Source organism: Podarcis melisellensis, assembly GCF_964234715.1.
Source record: "Podarcis melisellensis genome assembly, chromosome: Z".
In the NCBI taxonomy this organism is placed as follows: Eukaryota; Metazoa; Chordata; class Lepidosauria; order Squamata; family Lacertidae; genus Podarcis; species Podarcis melisellensis.
The window spans coordinates 25,170,392-25,190,704 of NC_138547.1; the positions used below are offsets into that span (position 1 = coordinate 25,170,392).

At 39.6% G+C, this 20,313-nt stretch overlaps 1 protein-coding gene across 6 annotated transcripts in view; it reads left to right on the top strand.

Moving 5' to 3' along the window:
- The window catches only part of ACSL4 (acyl-CoA synthetase long chain family member 4), an 87,485-nt gene that overhangs the window by 58,954 nt on the left and 8,218 nt on the right, over nt 1-20,313 (top strand). For 3 of the 6 annotated variants that reach the window (XM_081897395.1, XM_081897394.1, XM_081897396.1), the window contains exons 3-13: nt 6,069-6,564; nt 7,312-7,489; nt 7,982-8,091; nt 8,637-8,775; nt 11,121-11,271; nt 12,831-12,954; nt 13,726-13,797; nt 16,003-16,142; nt 16,750-16,922; nt 17,595-17,669; nt 18,219-18,410. In XM_081897395.1, the coding sequence (XP_081753521.1) occupies nt 6,214-6,564; nt 7,312-7,489; nt 7,982-8,091; nt 8,637-8,775; nt 11,121-11,271; nt 12,831-12,954; nt 13,726-13,797; nt 16,003-16,142; nt 16,750-16,922; nt 17,595-17,669; nt 18,219-18,410 (1,705 nt within the window). In that variant the 5' untranslated portion in view covers nt 6,069-6,213. The remainder of the gene's footprint in view (nt 1-6,068; nt 6,565-7,311; nt 7,490-7,981; nt 8,092-8,636; nt 8,776-11,120; nt 11,272-12,830; nt 12,955-13,725; nt 13,798-16,002; nt 16,143-16,749; nt 16,923-17,594; nt 17,670-18,218; nt 18,411-20,313) is intronic. The other 3 variants (XM_081897399.1, XM_081897397.1, XM_081897398.1) reach the window with 2 other exon arrangements.

Below are 20,313 nucleotides of genomic sequence, written 5' to 3' on the forward strand. Positions count from 1 at the left end.
CCCCGAGGGAAGAACACCAGAATCAAGCCCGCCCAGGGGATCGTGCTCGGGGGTGGACACGGAAACCCCTTATTGGTGGGAGGAGCAGCCAGAGGAGGAATGGCGTAAGAGGTGGCTGATAGGTCCTTGGCGGGCAGCACCGGAGGAAGTAGCGATGGAAGCAGAGACTGAGAAGCATTTGGGGGAAGAACCCGACTTCGAATACACTTACACAGAACTGCCAGCAGAGAACATTGACGTAGACGACCTGTATCCTGAGCCTACCCCCGAAGAGCCGCAGTTTCCACAACCGGTCCCCGGCGAGCGGGAGGGGGGAAGGGGGGGCTTCGAGGGGGGGATGGATGTCAGGGTTTCTGGGAGAGAGGAGGAGATGACAGAGGAGACGGAGAGCGAGTGGGAGGAGGGGCAGAAGGATGAGGAAGAAGATGACGGAATTCTGAGGGAATCCACGAGTCTGAGCAGCGAGTCAGAGGATTCTCAAAAGGGGGTTACCTTAATCAAGCAAAGGGGAGGAGAAGGGAGAAGCGGAGAGGAGCCCAGTGGAAGACAGAGGAAGCAAGAGACGTCTCAGCCGGAACGGAGTAAAGGGGGTGGAGTCGTCAGCCTCTCGGAGGGAGCAGGATTAGGAGAGAACAGAGAGAGGGGGTTGGAGCAGGGTGTTCAGCCGGAAAGGGTGGAGAGCAGAGCAGGGGGTGGTGTAGCGGTCGAAAGAAAGGTCAGCAGCAACGTACGCGCGCCAAGTTCAAGCGTAGAGGCGCGCGGAAGTGGAGAGAGCTCAGGGGAGGAGCCCGGCCCTAAAGCCAGAAAGAGGGGGGAAGAGGCGGCAGAGGATTCAGCCTCAGGCGAGTCACGGAGAGAGGGAACCCAGGGGGGCAGGAAGACCCTGCGGAAAAGAAAGGAGAGGAAGAGGTGGTCTAGAGCCAGGCTATTAAGTTGGTGCGGAAGAGGGGAGGAGTCAGAGGGGACTTCAGCGGTCTAACGTGGCAGACGTACGGCCACAATGCTGAACTGTATGAGAAGCAGAAATCTTCAATAAACTTTTCCTGTAAATAAGCTGCAACGGAGTGAGGTCTCTTGTGAGCTGGGACCAGATCTGGGTGGCCGTGACAGGTATACTAATAATTATTGTTGAATATGTTTCATTAACGTATCTGTTTTTTATGTACTGTTTTTAAAGTGTGCTGATTGAATTAATTTCCTGTTTAGAAATATATCCTAAATATAGCCCGTATCTTTCTGCTGTCATATATTTAATGTCTACAGCAGTATTTGATTGGGTGTGTGGTTATTATCAACCTTTGAATTGGGATGACTAGCAACTTTTTCAAAACAGGCCTTCTAGGTGTTTAAAACATCTGGATCTGAAAGTTTCTCAGGTGCAATTTACCATGCAATTTTCATGGAAACACTTCAGGTATTGCTTGGAAAAAAGATGAAATAAGATATTTGTGTGACTATTAGAATTACCCAAACTTTTAATAGGTTATGTGGCATTAACTCCACAGTCAGTTGGATATAAGCTTTTTTCATAACACACACTGTTTTTAACTGGTGGAGTACTCTGAAGTGCACAAACTTTTAATGAGATTATGTGTTTAAAAGCTTTGAAGTGCACTTTTCTTGATGCCAGTGGGTTGACCTTAAATAATATGGAAACAATTAAAACACTGTTTAATGGTGAGACTTTTCCTCATCATTTTAAAAAAACAATAAACGGAGCACCTTTGGGCCATGCTACTTTCTACATTAAGATACCATAGTTTTCTGTGTATTAGATGAGGTTTTTTTTACTCCCAAATAAAGTAAAAAATGGGGGGTCATCTTATACCTGGGTAGTGCAGAGGGGGATGGGCAACAGGTTGCATCCACGAGCAGGATCTAGCGATTGGGTGGGCGAATGGGTCTGCTGCAAGGGCTGCTTTGGATTGGCTGCTGCTTTGTCAAATGGGCAGGTTATTAGTGGATGTGGCAAGGGCTGCTTTGGATTGGCTGCCACTTTGGCAATTTGGCTTGCGTTGCTTGCGATTGTTAGCGTTTGCCAGCTGGGTGAGTGATATTCAGTTCGGCATCCCCCCCCCCCAAATTGCTCAACAACCATGGGCATCCCCCCCCCAAAAAAAGCTCAACAACTCTAAGCCATCTCCCCCCATTTTCTTAAATTTGAGCACCCCAAAATAGGGGGTTTCTTATACATGGGGGCACCTTATAGACAGAAAAGTACAGTATATTTTCATTGTATAGCTTTTTCAGTCTGTCAGGGAGGTGCTTCTTAATAACTACTCTTAAACTTTGCACAGTGCAGTTTCCATCAGCCTTAGTATTGAATGATTATTTATGTTGCTTAGGTAGCCTGCGTTGATTTCAGATCTTTTATTGTGGAATTGGTGCTATTGGTGCTATTAACTCATTATGAATAGAGATGACAGCACTGAGCCTTTTGAAAACTGTATATTGACCGGCATTGGCCAGTTCCGAGCATCTTAAATGTATATTGCACGAAACTGAATCCTGAGGGAGCCCCTCCCACAGCCCAAAAAAGTTACTTTAGGAGGAGAAGATTGGAAGTAATGGGGGATGATAGCGGGGCCCTAACCAATCTGCTGCTTCTGCTGCATCTCCTCCATGGAGCCCAAGTGCATGTTTTACATTTTGGACCCAGGTGAGGGAGACAGGGTGGGAAGTGATGGGAAGCACAGAAGCAGCTAAGAAATTGTGCACGCACGCATACACGTACGTACGTACGTGCGCGCGCACACACACACACACACTTTCTCCAGTCAAAATCTCCCCATTCCAAAGAAGCTTTTCCTGGAGGGGAAGGAGAAGGGAGTTCAGATGCACACATTTATGTATAAATGTAAAGTTAGGCTCTGAATTGGTGTTGCATGCTTTGTCTGTTGTCAGACTTCGAACACAAATTTTCCAGATCTTTTCTTAAATTATGTCATATTGTATCACTGTTCCTCACTAGAGCTTTAACTAGCATTAACATTTCTGCCCATGTGTTTTTGTGTTATGTGCAACTTACTGCTACTGGAGTGTTTAATTAACTGGGGGCGGGGGGGCGGGCATCAAAACCGGTTTTAAGGAACGAGCTAATGCAAATCAATGAAATTTACTTGAAAGTCTTGGGACTACCATTTTGTATTTGGCAAACACTATATTTTTAGAAGTCCTATTTGGAGCTGTCAAAATATACTTCATTGGAGAGCCATGGCTGTCACATTTTAAAATGGGAAAACAAAATGAGCATGCCATTATGCGAAAAATAACTAAATTTGCAGATAGCCATGCTAGTTTATCAAGAGAAATGTAAAAGCAACAGTAGTAGCTTTTATTGAGAACAATTCAAATATCAGCAAATACAAAGCAAGCTTTCATTTTTAAAGAATTCACCTTCAGCTAGATGCTAAGCTTAAAAAAAGAAAGGGATAGGATAGGAGAAAATGAACTTTTGGAGCATGATGGGGGGAAATAAAGTGTCTATAGCATCAATATGTAGCATGTCAATTGTTATATAAAGCTACATTAGATCATGCTCAAAATCTACAAAACACTGTGTTCCATCTTGCTACAGCATGCAGACTTGTGGGGGGGTATTTTAATCATGCCCTCAGACAGAGGCTTTTAGATAAATGGAAATTATTCATGCAGTACATAGTTAAACTATGGAATTTACTCCCACAGGAGGAAAGATTAAAAGAGGATTAGATAAATTAATGGAGAAGACTATCTATCAATAGCTACTAGCTATGGTAGCTGTGTTCTGCCTCCACAGTTGGAGGCAGCAATACTTCTGAATGGCCACTGCTAGAAACAACAGGAGGGGAGAGTGCTTTTGTGTTTGAATCTTGCTTGCTGGTTTCTCACAGGTATCTGGTTAGCCACTGTGAGAACAGGATGTTGGACTAGATGGGCCGCTGGACTTGATGGGTCATGGGCCTGACCCAACAGACTTAAAGTGGTTCTCTTAAACTGGTACACAAGCCACCAGGTGATCCATGTTAAAGGTTGCAGTAAAGTTGAGGATATCTGCAGTTTGCACTTTACTCATTTTTTGTATTGATCAGAGCCATATTTATCAATATGGCCAACAAGGTCATGGCTTAAAGCATCATAATACAGTGCTGTTTTTAACAGTGTCAATATGGAATACGAAAAAGTGCAAGTTGAAACTCCCAGAAATTTTCAAGTCATCCACACAAGCACAAAGGTGTTCAGAACTGCTGCTGTAGAACCATATTTTTTCCTCCCCACTCCCCCGGCCTTTTTTTTTTTTTTTTTTTGCTGAACATCTAGCAGCTCAGTGAAAGTCCTGGGAAACTGGAAAGCTTTCCCACTTCCTTGTGATATTTTGGTTGACTCTGATAAAAGTTATTGTACCACAGTTGCTTTGGGATTTAACTAAATTAGATTTAAATTCATGGGAAATGTCTTTTTTGGAATATTGGTAATGTAAAGCATTTTCACCTATGGATGTAAATCATATATTTATGTTTCTATAAAAGCTAGACACTCAGTAGGAATTACTATTCCAATTTGATAAAATGGAAACTAGGGGATTTCTTACAAGTCATATGGCAGTTACATATTAAGCACATCTTTTTATTTATTTTTGATGGTATACATGGCTGGCTTCTTTGCTAAATTTCCTCAAAGGAATTGAGGCCTTGACAGATAAAGTTTTTCTGTGATTATAAATATGAATCAGAAATTTATCATGTTGCACTATATAATTAAATAACATTTATCAGCTGAGTAATACATGCTACTAGTCTGTAGCTGCTGCTGTACCTTAGAGCAAATTCAATTATCATGATTAAATAATGGGTCTGCAGAATCTTAATTATTGACATGCTAGTCAGTCATTTAAAATCTATTTTTAAAGCACAGCGTGTTTCATCCTGAAACATCAAATATGTTTATACATCACTTTGAATACTGGGGTATAGCAGTCTGAATTCCTTGTTCCTGAGGAATTTCCTGTCCTGTGGTTCCTCTGCATTATGCTTCATCAATCTGTCCAAAATAGTCCTGATCCTGAAGCACGCTGCAACCCTCCATTAAGTGTGTAAAGAGATGATCCTCGCTTCTTGCTCCCTCATATCAGAATGTTTTGGGCCCATTTCACAAAACAGTGTTCTGTGCAGCTTCCAGCATTTCCCCTGGAAATTGTGAGGAATATTTAAGAGAGCCCCAGTGAAATGGGAGTGAATGTTGTTCAGTCAGCGCCTATCATTTCTCTATCCATCACTCACTTTCTCCGTTTGCAAATTTAAACCCTAACTCCCATATAGAATCAAAGACCTATGAAGATGGAAGGCACCCTGAGGGTTATCCAGTCCAATCCCCTGCAATATGTCCGTATTGTGCACAAGACCACTGAGGCTGATCTGATTGCATATAAGGATAGGTTTTATGAAACCATGGTTAAACTGCAGTGCTGTTATTTGAACAGAAGAAGCTCCTTCCACATAAGAAGCCAAAATCACATATCTATATTGGCTAATGCCTGAATATTAGGATATGTTTAGGACCTTGTTTCTATCAAACTGTTTGCCAGTCTTAAAGCAAGGTCAGAAGGGAGGCTATGGAGGCATTTTGCAATAAGCAATTGCAACAGTTCAGTATTTTGGCCTGCCAAGGAATCTGAATGTACGCAAGTCCAGTAAACAGTGAATTAATGTAGCTTCTGAGTCATAAACAGCACTGCTAAATCCTCTCCTGCTCACGTAAAAATATTTAAAGAAAAAGCTATGAACTTTTGAACACAATGATGCAATACTTATTTGCTAAACTGGATTAAAAGTATAACATTTTAAGAGTGCTTCTCAAAAATATTTGAGATGGGGTAGATGGAACAAATATTTATTTGAATTTTATTCTCCTTAAAATCAGTTATGTGATGTATATAAGTATGAAACCAGTTTTTTCAACCTCCAGTATCTAGCTGCATTTTATGATGAAACCAATAAAGAATTGAAGCTAACAAACTGTTACTAATTTTGCCTCCTGTTATCTGATTACCTATGATCTTCAACCACCAATAATCTGCTGCTGGCTTCCAGTATTTCTAACATTGCAGTGATTACTCTAAAACTGAACCACCTAAACCTTCATTCTGCTTTTGTCTGCGGCTGCTTCCACTTTTGTCGTGCAAAAAACTAAGGCACTTCGAATCCCTGAAGGACAGGAGACAGAAAGACATCCATTATGAACCCTAAGCTAGGACTACGCATCTTTCTCTTGCTTCCTGTGTACTTGTTGATAAATCTGTACAGTGCCCTTATATTCATTCCATGGTATTTTCTTACAAATGCTAAGAAGAAAAAAGCTATGGCGAAGCGATTAAAAGCTAAACCCGTCTCGGACAGTCCTGGAAGCCCATACAGAGCCATTTCACATCTTGAGTCATTAGCCACTATAGACTTGCCTGGAGCAGACACTTTGGACAAATTGTTTGACCATGCTGTTGCAAAATTTGGGAAAAAAGATTGTCTTGGAACAAGAGAGATCCTGAGTGAAGAGAATGAAATGCAGCCCCATGGAAAAGTATTTAAGAAGGTAATAACTTTGGTAAATGTTTAAACACCATTAATAAGGTATTTTTAAAAGGTTGATAATGTCTTAAATATCTTACTTGCAATGAATTGGGATCATTTTTTAAAGCACTTGGTATGTTTAGAGGGTCTTGAAATCCTTGCACTTTATTATTTGTTATACTATTCAAATAGTAAGTTCAGGTTTTTTTAAAAAACAAATACTTTTTTGTTAAATTAGTAATAAATAGGTCTGCTCATTTCAAAAGGCATCACCCACTGTTAAGTTACTTTGTCAAGCAAACATAGATATGAAGTTTAATACTTGTTCCAAGTATTGGAACTATGTGCTTCTGTCTGAAGATATTTACTTTGTATATATTTCAGTGGCATTTCTATTGCCATGTGGATTGTTGGCTGCTAATCAAGGGAGAGGATTCTAAAGTACTTCAGAGAACAATGTTATTGAACAAGCTGTATTGATATAGTACGAAAACATTGTATTTGCACAGACACCTTACTGTGCAGGTTTCTTAGCACTACAAACACAGCTGGCCTATTTTGAAAGTTACCTGCATTTCTTTTAGACCAACATTGTGGCTGACTTTCTTAATGATGATTAAAATATTCAGTTTTTAGGCACTCTTGTTCTAGCAAATACTTTCTCGTGTTATATTGATCAAGTCATTCAACAGTATATTTTACTTATTTATTTAGGAGCCTACTAACCAAAGTTCTTGTATATTAAACAAGTGTTTTACTCTTTAACCAGCTGATCTTAGGAAACTATAGGTGGCTGAACTATGAGGAAACTAACCAGAAACTGAACAACTTTGGGAGAGGATTAGTTTCACTTGGGCTAAAACCAAAGAGCACAGTTGCTATTTTCTGTGAAACCCGAACTGAATGGATGATTGCAGCACAAACCTGTTTCCGATACAGCTTTCCTCGTGAGTATTGATGCTTTATCTGGCATATATGAGCAAGTTTGTGGAAAAATAGGACTCTGATCCCCAGGATCCTTGTTCCCTCCTTTCCTGGTCCTATATTTCCCCCCTCACTGCAATGTTATCTCCTAGTTATCAAAACTGGTATGTAACTTTAAAATACAATGCCAGAGTTTACTGTCCATGATGTTTCTGTGTAAAACTCAAATGTACACAAGGGTAAGCACAGTCGTCATTTGGAAGTCTCTTGATTTGCATGAATAGTCACTGTATTTTTCTTACAAACTTCAGAATTTTGCATTGGTATGTCAGGTTTATTCTACTTTGGGATAGTGATGGGGTTTTTTTGCAGTAGATGTGAAACATAAAATGAACATGAAAAACCAGAATGCTTTTACTCATTCCTCAATGCAAAATAATTGATGATGGCTAAGGAAATACAGATTTGGTTTTAGCTTTTTTTTTTAAAGCAGTCTCCCCCTTTCTGTTAAACAGTTGTTACTTTATATGCGACCCTTGGAGAAGATGCTGTAACCTATGGACTGAACGAATCTGGAGCATCTTATCTAATCACTAGCACAGACCTTTTAGAAGGCAAACTCAAGGTAAGTCTTGATGAGATATCTTCATTTGGTATAAATAATAGTAATCTTGCAAAAGATATGGGTTGGGTTGCTGTTAAGTTTCATGGAAAACTAATTCATCATTAGGCTGAAATTCTGGAGATTGTGTGGACTAACTTGTGGCTATGTGTATTTTGTAGTGGGGATGCAAAGTATTGTCTTGGCTTATAAATCAGTGGGACTCTCAATAAATTCCCTTCTTTGAAATTATTTGAAAATTCTAAACAAACAAGTAGCACATTGACCACCATGATTTGGGCACAAAGCTGGAAAGCCAAAGTGCAAACATTATTGATAGCTTCTGAAGGTTCATTTGAAGGTTTTCATAGTTCTGGTATGAACTAATATATAAAAATATGCTTCCATTTGGACTGGATGTTTAATGGCTGCAGGTAAGGGGAGTAGATTTTTAAAGCACTGATCTAGCTCAAACCACCATAAGGATAGAGGTATCAAAATAAACATGCAGTACGTTAAGATCCTTTGCTGTACAGTGTGTAATCAACCGTCAAATATTTCTTCATCAGAATGTTTTGTCAGAAATCCCCTGCCTCAGACATATCATTTATGTGGACAAGAAGACTATCAATAAGTCAGACTATCCCGAAACACTAGAGATCCTTAGCATGCAAGCAGTAGAAGAACTGGGAGCCAAATCAGAAAACTGTAAGTGGACCATGTGAGAGGCTATCACAGCTGCTTAAAGTTATAAAACACCTCTTTCACTATAGTAAGCAAAGTTGTAAATATATGTTAATCATAAGGAAGAAGTTTGAAACTGTAAGCTGTTTAAAATATAAGCTTCTCCCTCAATATTGTATGCACATGTGTATTTATTTAAAATGTTTCTAGCCCATTCTTCATCTATATCAGGATAGGAAACTCTTTTCAGCCCAGGAGACACATTGCCTTATGGGCAACTTTTTTGGGAGCCAAATACCTGTGGTGGTGGGACCAGATGCAAAAGTGGGCAAAGCAATGGTGTGACTCTTACCCTTGTACAGTATCTTACATTCTAGCCATGAGGTTTCTATAACTACCACACATCTCTTCAGCCTCCTTTCAGGCAAGCGGCATTATCACAGTTCAGTAACACATTTCAGCCCAGGTTAAATGAGTAAAGGAAGGTTTGGCCTGTGGGATGGGTGTGGTCTGGAGAGTGTCCCAGGGGCCAGATAGAGAAGGCCACATTTGGCCCTTGGGCTTGCAGTTGGTTCCCCAGCACTGATCTCTCTAGATATGAGGGTGAAGTACAATATATACTGTACAGTACATAATAGAAATAAGCCATACAATAATCTTATAAAACTGTGCATCTGAATAAATAGAAGCAGATATAATCAAAGTACAGTAGCAGGTAAGATCAAACTATCAAATTCTTAAAATGCTGCGTCAAGTAAGTCCTTACATGCTGCTGAAATAATAACAATGTCACCACCAGTTGCACTGCTAAAGAGGGGACATTCCACAGGCACTCTAGATTGGCAATTCTCATTCCAGTGAGTAGAGTATTAAAATTTTGATAATGCAATATTCCAGGGATGGGATCCCATTTGGTCCACCAGGCCGACAAATTTTCCAAAAACCATGCTCACCTCTCCCACATTGATGTCATATGTGAAGTTGGATGTAGGACAGGCAGATATGTGGCTGGATCAGCTGCAGAAAGCAGGACTGAATTCCCTGTGCAGGGATTTTAATTCTGCTTGGTTGCTGTCTCCCTCAGTTCCCACGTCTAAAGCTTTGGTAGGTGGACAGAATTACTACCCCAGGGTATATTCCATACTTGTCCTGTTCTGGTTCCACATATGAGCCCACAAGGCAAGGCAAGATTAGTTCTCACACCACCAAGGAAGACTAGTGAACAATTTGTTCTGACAAGGGTTGGAAGTGAATTGAAACCTCTTGTGCCTTTGCTTCCAATCCACCTCTGTTCTTTCCTTCTTGAGGACTAGAGTTTTCTTAAAATACTAACTCTCTGGCCTGAAGACAGACACGTCTCCTGCAGTTCATGGCTTATCACTTGGTGTAGTCCTTGTGGCACTAAAGTGGTGAGGAAGTGGGAGAAGCGTGTAGGCCCTCAGGCCCAGGAAATACACCTATAAAAATACTGGATTTGGTTTTATTTCAGTCCTGCTGCTATAGGAGCTAGTTCAATGGGCTCCTGCCTGCAAGCCTCAAATTAAGTGGTCCTAGCATAAGGCTCAAAGCCAGGAATCGGGTCTGTTTCCTTTGCTAGTGACACTGTAGCCTCTGACCTTGTGTGCTGGTCACTGCTGGATTCCAGGTTCACAGCACCACTCACATTCATTTTAAAACTTGCCTCATGACAGTCACCTTCAGTGGAAGAGCTTTATCCTGTTCCTCTGTGCCTGCATTGGAGCAAAGCATCAGGAAAACAACTGAAACTTCCAGATGTCAGCCATAAGTTGATAGTTCTTTCAAGTCCACCTGAAGCCTTGGCAGAGGGGCAAACAAAGCACCCAGTCAACCAGCTAATTTGTCAATAAAGATGAAGCCTATTTTTCACCCATAGCCAGAACCATTCATCCTGTTCAGCAGGAATGGATATAATCAAAACAACACCAGCAGGGTATGGATCGCGTTCCTGAGAACTATTTGAGCCCTTCTCCAAGCAGGATACTTTTGATTTAACATCAACATAAAAATGGCATGTAGATGTGCCACATATCTTAGTCTTTCACTACTTTCTTCCCAGTGAGATTGAAGTTGCTTTGGAAATTTCCATTGCTAGAAAGAAGCCCTTCCAATTAGTTCTAAGCTAAGAGACAGAAACTTCTGGGACTTTTTGACCTTTTATAGGAATGCAGATAAGAGTATTCGGGTTTTGGTTTCCCACACAGAAAAAGCACTTACAGTCAAATTTCTTTATAAATTTTGTTTATACCTTGTTTTTCAGCTAAGATTGGCATCAAATATAAAATACAGTTTAATTCATTTTCTGTGATGTACTGATCTGTAATGTTTGTTGCCCCTGATCTTTTTTCTAGTAAATATCTCTCCAAGTCGACCTACTGCCACAGATATGGCCTTAGTAATGTACACCAGTGGCTCCACTGGGAAACCTAAAGGAGTGATGATGATGCATAAAAACTTGATAGCTGGAATGACAGGACAGTGTGAACGGATACCAGGGTTGGGGTAAGCATTTCCTGTTTTTCAAAGATGTATGTCAAAAACTCAAACTCCATTTTTAAAGACAACACCGTCTTTCTGTAATCATTTATGGTGCAATCCTGCTTTCTCCCCATGGAGGATCAGGGCATAGCAGCATACCTGTGAACAGCATGGCAACCAGAGGAATTGGGCCAATTAACGCCTTTTTGGTGCTTCCTCTCACCTGTCACTTAGCAATGATTAAAGTTCATGTGGGTGGGTGGCACTTGCTGTTAACTGCAGCTACTGATGGACAAGCAAGGAGGGAGGGCAGAGAGGATTAGGTTGGCCCATTCTAAACCCTCTTCCTATCACTTTCCATTCCTTTCTCTATGTGTTTTTACATCCTACCCCCAGCAGATAGAGAGGGGGATTGCACTCTGGCTGAATCATTAGCATGAGACTTAACTGACAAGGACTAGAATGGGTTAAACAGAACAATGTTCAAAAGAAGAGATAAATTATTCTGTATAAGATAAAAGTTATGTGCTTTTCCTAGGAAATGTTATTTATTGATCCTAGGTTCATACTTTGGCTATTTACTTGCTTCTTACTGGTTTATAACCTTGCACCTTGGACAGGATCATTCTAAGGCTTTACTACAGCAACAGTAGTGATAGAGTATTTAACTCTGGTGCTGCTAAAGTTAAGGGGGAGACATAGGAATGGAAAACAAACAAACCCTTTATAAAACAGAGGTCTGAAATGTTTGAATACTAGTCTGAGGATTTTGCAATAGACCTTTTGGGCATCGTATATGGGGCCCCACCAAACTGTGCTAGATATGTGGGGAGAAGACCAGACAAAGGAAACCTAAGTGCTGGTGGCTGATACTTCACCAGTATTTTGGAAATTGGGTACATCTTGGAACTGACACGAATGCACCAAAGGGAAGGTTTATTTTTTTTATTGCCTGGAAGACTATTGGTGAGGAAGTGGGAGAATAGAAACATACTTTAAATGGAAACCTGTTGTAGCCTTAAGAAGGGCAATAATAAAACAACAGTGGAAACCTATTTTAACCTGACGTCTCCAAGCTGGAGAGAATACTCTGCTTGAAAATAATTGACAAGTCCAGGAAGTTGAATAGTAGGTTCAAAATTCTTTCCACTGGTGAGATGTTTTTAAAGCTTTCATCTTTTAAGTAATCTAATGTGCCTGGCTATATGTTAGAGGACATAGATCCAAGAAGCCCTCAATTATGAAAAAGGAATGTAGAACAAAAACTGTTTTCTGTGCTTTATAAAAAGAGGATTAGACAAATTCACAGAGGGCAAAGCTATTGGAGGTTAGTCTCCACAATGGCTATGTTATATCTCCAATGTCAGAGGCAGTATGCCTCTGAACAAGAATTGCTGGGAATCACTGGTGGAGGAAGTGATGCCGCTCTAAAGCTCTGCATGCAAGCTTTCCATGGACATTTGGTTGGCTACCTTGAGAACAGAGTGCTGGACTGGATGGGCCTTTGACCTGATTCAGCAGGGCTCTTTTTAAGTTCAGATAACCTGCATGCTATACTGAATCACATAATTTTTCTCCTTTAGACCCAAGGACACATACATTGGCTATTTGCCTCTGGCTCATGTATTAGAACTGACAGCAGAAATTTCCTGTATTACTTACGGCTGCAGGATTGGATATTCCTCTCCTCTCACACTATCAGACCAGGTAAGCAAATGTATTGACCTCTCCTGTTGGTTGTTCAGAAAGAAAGAAATGTATTAACATTCAGTTGAATTAACACAACAGTTGTGAATAGCATGGAGATGATTAGCAATCCTAGTCTTGCCACATTGAAATGTTCAAAGCGCAGTAGTGGCTAGTGTAGGAAAGTGTAACATCCAAAAAGGCACTCAGGAAACCTTGCTCAGGAAACTGGTTTTAGAAAAATCTAGTTCAACAGCATAATCCACCCCTCACCACCCATAGTCATCTTTAGGATCAGCTTTACAACTAAATAAAAAGAATTGTACCCATCCATAGCACTCTTAACAGCCTGCCCATATATATGTGTATATAATGGAGTGTCTTGAATAGGCAAGCCCATCAGTTGCTTACCCTGACGCACTATAATATGCTGAACATGCAATAAATAATATTTATCTTGCTCACTAACTGAATAGCATGCACAGATCTGTGATGCCAGGAAAAGTTTTGCAGCTCCCTTATTGTGTGTATAAATGGATTTAAGCTAGGTTTCAAAGAGCACCAGTCCTCAGTATTTTGTCTCATTACTTAGTTGCATCAAGGCCTGCAGATAACCACATACAACTTTGCTGTTCCTTTTAGTATTGAAAAGTGTATTGTTAGTGGGCTTCCTTGTGTTTTTGAGGTTCATTTTCTTTCACTGAATGGAATAAAGTAATTGTTTTTGGAATGTGGCAGTCTTAAGGCTATTAATGTACTTTTAACCGAGATTCTCATACTCTTTTCTTGCAGTCAAGTAAAATTAAAAAGGGAAGCAAAGGAGATTGTTCTATTTTGAAACCAACATTGATGGCAGCTGTGCCTGTAAGTATGGGCTGGGACAAGTGGCTAGTAAAATACTTTTATTTTCCATATTAAAAAAAAAATTATTAAGTGTTCCAATTTAACAATCCAATAAAGGCCACATTAAAGATATTCCGAATTTTAAAATATCCAAACAGTCCAAATATTAAGCCAAACCACAAATCTTTGTTTGACTTCCCATGCTCTGAGGTTGGAGGATTGCCATCATCTCACATTTGCACTGCTTTTTTAATTAGTTCAGGTGGTTCCCATAAATCAATCCGATGTTAATCCTTCGTTCATTTTCACAGCCTCTGAGTTCGTCCAGCAAGCAAGTTATATCAAAACAGTATGTTTCTGTGTGGGTGTTTATTTTCTTCCATGTTTTTCACTTTGGCTTCTTCATGCCAGTTGTTACCCAATACAATACATCCCAAAATGGAAGAAATCTGGCTTTCTGTCAATTGTTACAGGCATATGTCCAAACCTTTCCGTTTCGTCTCATACCATACCAGAACAGATAAGCCTGTACTTTGGCTAGAAGCCTCAATTCCCATCTTTCGCTCTTAACAGTCCCACCAGAATTAATTGCAAGTTTGTAAATCTTTTCTACACAGTTAATAATTAGATCAAAATTATATCAATATTACGAAACAGTCCAGTCTCACTTGCATGCATAATCAATCGGTATTCAGACTTTCCAGGCAGGGGGATTTGCCAAGTAAAATAGCAAATACACAGTATATCAAAAAGAAACAAAGGTGGCTCCCTCCCTCCCCTTCCATTCCGACATACCAGTTTTATAGTAAAGATAATCTCTCTTCCACTCAAATCATTTAGCTCCTCAGTGGCTGAATCAGTTGGCAGAGTAGTTTATCTCCCCTCACTCAGAGCATGCTCGTTAATTAAGTCTGAATTATCATCTTAAAAAACGAGTTTCTTCGCTCATGGTGGCGACTTTGAAGAGTTGCCAAAGAGACACACAGTGTTTTCCACCCAGCGCCCCCTCATTCCTACCAGATTGGGGGGCAGGTGTTGGGCGATCTGCGGATGAAGCTGCCTTCCCCCCCCCCCCCGCCCTGGGGTGGTTGGGAGGATGGTTACTTCCACCTCATCCTCAAAATATCCTGCACAAAACGGCAGAGATGTAATCAACAGCCTCCGCCATGGCAAGCCAAACCAGAAGTCTCCTTTTATTTTCCATATCATTCACTCCCAACAGCCTCAACACTAAGAAGTAGAGTGAATCTGTATGGTAACTTTTTATTTTAATTTAGTAGTTAAAAGGTACAGTACAGTGACATATCTTCCCCAATAAGTGTGTACATAGGATTGCAATCCAATATACTGTATATATTATACATTTTAGAATTATATTTGGTCCTTGAGTCTGGGATATTTGAGTGCATGATTGAGTGCAAATAATCCATGCTATTACTATAGATATCTTAGCAGCTAGTAATTTACATAGCTGACTTGCTGTTGAATATAGGCAACCTAACTTATCTTCATTCCCTGCCACCACAAAATATTGTGATTTTAACCAGCAATTGAGGCTGCAAAACTATGTCCACTTTCCAAAGAGTAGGCTCCGTTGTATTTCACTGGGATTTGCTCCTGAATAGATATGTACATGACTGCACTGTGAAAGACCTAATGCAAGCTATATCAGAAAGTCCAACTTGCAGAAAAAGAACTTACTTCATTAAGTTTCATGAGTGTCCCATAAGTCTGACCCATATAAAGTAGCATGCTCAGAAAATAAAAGTCAGTGCTGGGGCAATTGGAAAACTCCTTTATGAGTTGTTTTTTTAACAAAAAGAAAAGAATGGGGTGGTTAGAACTGCAGATCTTGAAGGTTGTCCTCAGATACTATAGTGATGCAAATTAGACACTGTTGTAACTATTTCTTAAACATTAAAAACCAATGTGCTATACTAAAATCTTGTTGAAATAGCATAGCTCAGAGGGAAAGGGAGGAAAGCTCAATTTTTCCATTGTGCATTTCAGCTTGTGCCTACGCAGAATGGCTCCCGGCTAACATTGACCATAAATAGATTAACTAGACAGTACAGTAAGCATTGCACAACTAAGGAAAAACTAAGCTGTTTAAAATGAATGAGATTCCTGTTTCCTGTTGCCTTTTTAGATTGCCAGACTGTACTAGTATAAGCAGGAATGGTATTTTTTCTCAACACTCACCTTTATAAAAAAATATTTCTATAGGAAATCATGGACCGAATTTATAAGAACGTTATGAGCAAAGTTCAAGAGATGAACTATATCCAGAAAACACTATTCAAGATAGGATATGACTATAAATTGGAACAAATAAAAAGGGGTTATGATGCACCTCTGTGTAATTTGTAAGTATATTTCATATATGTGCCAGTTAATATGTTAAAGCTACAAGTAATTATATAGCTACGAGTAATTATATAGGGAGCAACAACTGACTAAATGCATTTCTCCTAATTTTGTATTCTAAAGAGCCAGTGCAAGAAGCACCCCAAATATGGTCCTGCTGCTGTACATCCTCAAGTGTATCTGAATAATTATTATGTAGGGGTTAATGTATTGCACTTTAGGCTACTATTCCGATATCATCTAGGTTACGAAACCTTTCTAACCTTTCTACCAGATGAAACATTTTTAGTGCTAGCACTCAACAAAAGGCATAGAGTGGAAGTTAAAACCGTAAAGTTTTCTCCTGACATTTCAGTGGGCTTTGGATGAATGCATTGCAGTCAGAATGTGCACATTTGGATTTGAACTGCACAGTCTAAAGCTGGTTTGAAACACAGCCATTATTATTCGATGTCATATAAATATGCCTCCATTTAGTTTCTTAAAAATGGGATGGCTAGCCACTGCTGTAACAATAGGGCATAATCCAGTTCACATTGTTTGTCAGGAAGGAGATATTGGAATTGCCCATACTTGTTTATTAAAGATAGTTTCTTTTCCTTTAAGACTCTTATTTAACAAGGTGAAAGCACTTCTAGGAGGGAATGTACGCATGATGCTTTCAGGAGGAGCACCCCTTTCACCTCAAACACAAAGATTCATGAACATTTGTTTCTGCTGTCCTGTTGGCCAAGGATATGGGTTAACAGAAACCTGTGGAGCAGGGACAATTACTGAAGGTAACAATTTAGGGTTACATCATCTCTGTTTCCAGGAGGTCAGTATGGTTTTCTGCTAAATACTGTATTTTTGCTCTATAAGATGCACTTTTTCCCCTCCTAAAAAGTAAGGGGAAATGTGTGTGCATCTTATGGAGCGAATGCAGGCTGCGCAGCTATCGCTGCAGCGATCCCTCTTGCTGTTCTGGCTTCTGGGATTCAGATTTTTTTTTTCTTGTTTTCCTTCTCCAAAAACTAGGTGCATCTTATGGTCAGGTGCTCTTATAGAGCAAAAAATACAGTAATTGAATTAACTTTTCGCTGGTTGTTCTTTTATCTAGTCTCTATAGTTTAACTTACAGTGCTTCCAAAGAATCTGTTTGTTGAGCATTCATCTGATTTGTTATCTTAAATGTATGGGTAGGTTACACAATGTTGCATCAAGCAGTTATCTCATGATTTTCAGTCATTTCCCCATTGCTTTCTTTACCACAAAAGTCTTCTTTTGTTTTATTTTGGAAGTGGGTTTGTTGCACAAGAGTGTCAAATCCACTTTAATTGCATTAGTTGGATTTGCCTGTTTCTGCTTGAATATCATCCACAAAACAGCACCTAGGTCTGGAAGCACCTAGAATTTTAAATTGGAAAAACTCTTTTGGCTGTTGTCTTAAATCTTTTCTGATTTTCCTCTAGTTTCTGACTACAGCACTGGCAGAGTAGGGGCTCCTCTAATCTGCTGTGAGATTAAACTGCGAGACTGGCAAGAAGGTAAGAGAGCACTGCATGTCCAGTACAAATTACAGCTGCACTTTCCATTTTTCAGTTACTAATATAATGCACCGTATAAACCCTGAAAAACTTTTCCAGTCAAACTTACAGACCAATCCTATGCATATTTGTTCAGAAGATAATTCCAGTTAAGTTGAATAGGGCTTGCTTAGTAAGCATGTACAAGATGGCTGTGTTAGCTGCAATTGTATGCTCACTTACTGGAAATAAACCCCATATTTTTTTTTGGGGGGGGGGTCTTAATTCTGAGTAACCATGCATAGGCCAGAGTTTGTGTCAATTTCATGCCTGTCATGTAACAGGCTCAATTGGCTTGGCATTAAAAGGGGCATTTGTAGGCATTTGTCATTCCTAATAAAGGATGGCATTTTGTTGTCCCTGTGAATTTGGTATCTTGATACAGTTAATCATTGATGTTCACTTCTTCAGTACAGCATTTTATTTGTATATAGCTTTACTGCTTATTTTTATAGCAGGAAAGCAAGAACTATAATTGTTATTGCTAATTATTTTATATAACTTTTTCAGGAGGCTATACGAACAGAGACCAGCCAAACCCTAGGGGAGAGATTATAATTGGTGGACCTAATGTCTCAAAGGGATACTTCAAAAATGAAGAGAAAACAGCAGAAGATTTCATTATTGATGAAAATGGTCAACAATGGTTTTGCACTGGAGACATTGGAGAGTTTCATCCTGATGGCTGTCTGCAAATCATAGGTGCCTTATCTTTTTTCTGCTTGGACAAAGTTTGATACTTAAACATTTAATATCCAATGTGTGTCATACTGGAGAAGATCTGTAGAAATCAGTGGACTTAAATAGCTTCCATTTATTTCAGTGAATCTACTCTGAATATGAGTTGGTTGGATTTCAGTCACCCATTGTATTATGTCTTCCTGTTATACAGGAGTGTGCTATATTAGAGCCTTAACCAAATTCTGTCTTTCCGTACATCTTAACAGAAATTCTTTTTTTTTCTTTTCTAAATTCTTTTTTATTAGTTATTTCCAAAAAGAACACAAGGTAACACACAAATACAAAAAAAAAAAAAATACACAGAAAAAAAAAATAAAAGTAATAAACAGCAATTATCATTTCCATATCATCCATATAACATAGTCGTCTCTTACGGGACTTCCTTCAGCCTGTCCGTAAATCATTCGAAGCAATAAATAAAATTACACGTTTCATTACTTATATTGTCATTATACCGATTCCTAATTCCTGTTTGCTTTGCACAATAACTCTTAGTCTTTCACAGTGCGTCTCTAAATCCCTTTAGCGTTATTTGCCCTTCACTAATACATTCCAGATAATCTACATACTTTTCCCAATCTTTGGTGAACACTTGGTCTCTTATGTATCTAACTTTTCCTGTTAATCTATCCAACTCTGCGTAATCCGACAACTTAGATCTCCACTCCTCCACCGTTGGGGTTTCCCGTAGTTTCCACTTCTGGGCTAATACTACCCTTGCTGCCGTAACCGCATAGTATACCAATCTGCGATCTTCCTTTTTTATCTCTTGTCCTAATATCCCTAGAAGAAAGATTTCTGGTTTCTTTATGAACGTGTACTTTAGTATCTTCTTCAATTCAGTGTGTACTTTCTCCCAAAATTGTTTCACCCCTCTGCACTCCCACCACATATGGTAGAAGGAGCCCTCTATGTCTTTGCATCTCCAGCACTTATTATCCACCTTATACATTTTTGATAATTTCATGGGTGTCAAGTACCACCTATAAAACATCTTCATGACGTTTTCCCTTATCGAAGTACACGCCGTAAAGTTTACCCCCTCCTTCCAAAGTTTCTCCCAATCCTCAAACTGTATACTATGACCTATATCCCTTGACCAGCGGATCATCACCGATTTGACTTCCTCATCGCCTAAATTCCAGTCCAACAACATCCTATATATCTTAGATATAATTTTCACTTTATTATTTATTATTTCTGTCTGGAATTTTGAGTCTTTATCTGCATAACCTCTTTCTTTGATATCTTTACTAAACATCTGATTCACCTGATGGTGATGTAGCCAATCGTAAACATATTCCTTTGTTTGCTCATACGGTTTTAGCTTCCATTTCCCTTCAACCTTAGTTAGCAGCTGATCATAAGTTGCCCAATTGCTTCTCATATTAATGGTTTTTATACTCATTACTTCGAGAGGTGAAAGCCAATGTGGTGTTTTCGGCTCTAACAGATTTTGATATCTTTCCCAAACTTCGATAAGCGGCCCTCTAAAAATGTGATTTGCAAACCCCTTGTGTACTTTCCTTTTGTTCTTCCATAAATACGCGTGCCAGCCGAATCTATTATCGAAGCCCTCTAAGTTGAGCAGCTCCGTATTCACCAATTTTACCCATTCTTTTATCCAACATAGGCATGATGCCTCATAGTACAGTTTCAGATCCGGCAGGGCAAAGCCCCCTCTTTCCTTTACGTCTGTCAGTAATTTGAACTGAATTCTGGGTTTTTTGCCCTGCCATATGAATCTTGAGACTATCCTTTGCCATTCCTTAAAGATTCGACTCCCTTTGATTATAGGGATGGTCTGGAATAGAAACATCAACCTTGATAAGACATTCATCTTGATTACATTAATCCTTCCCCA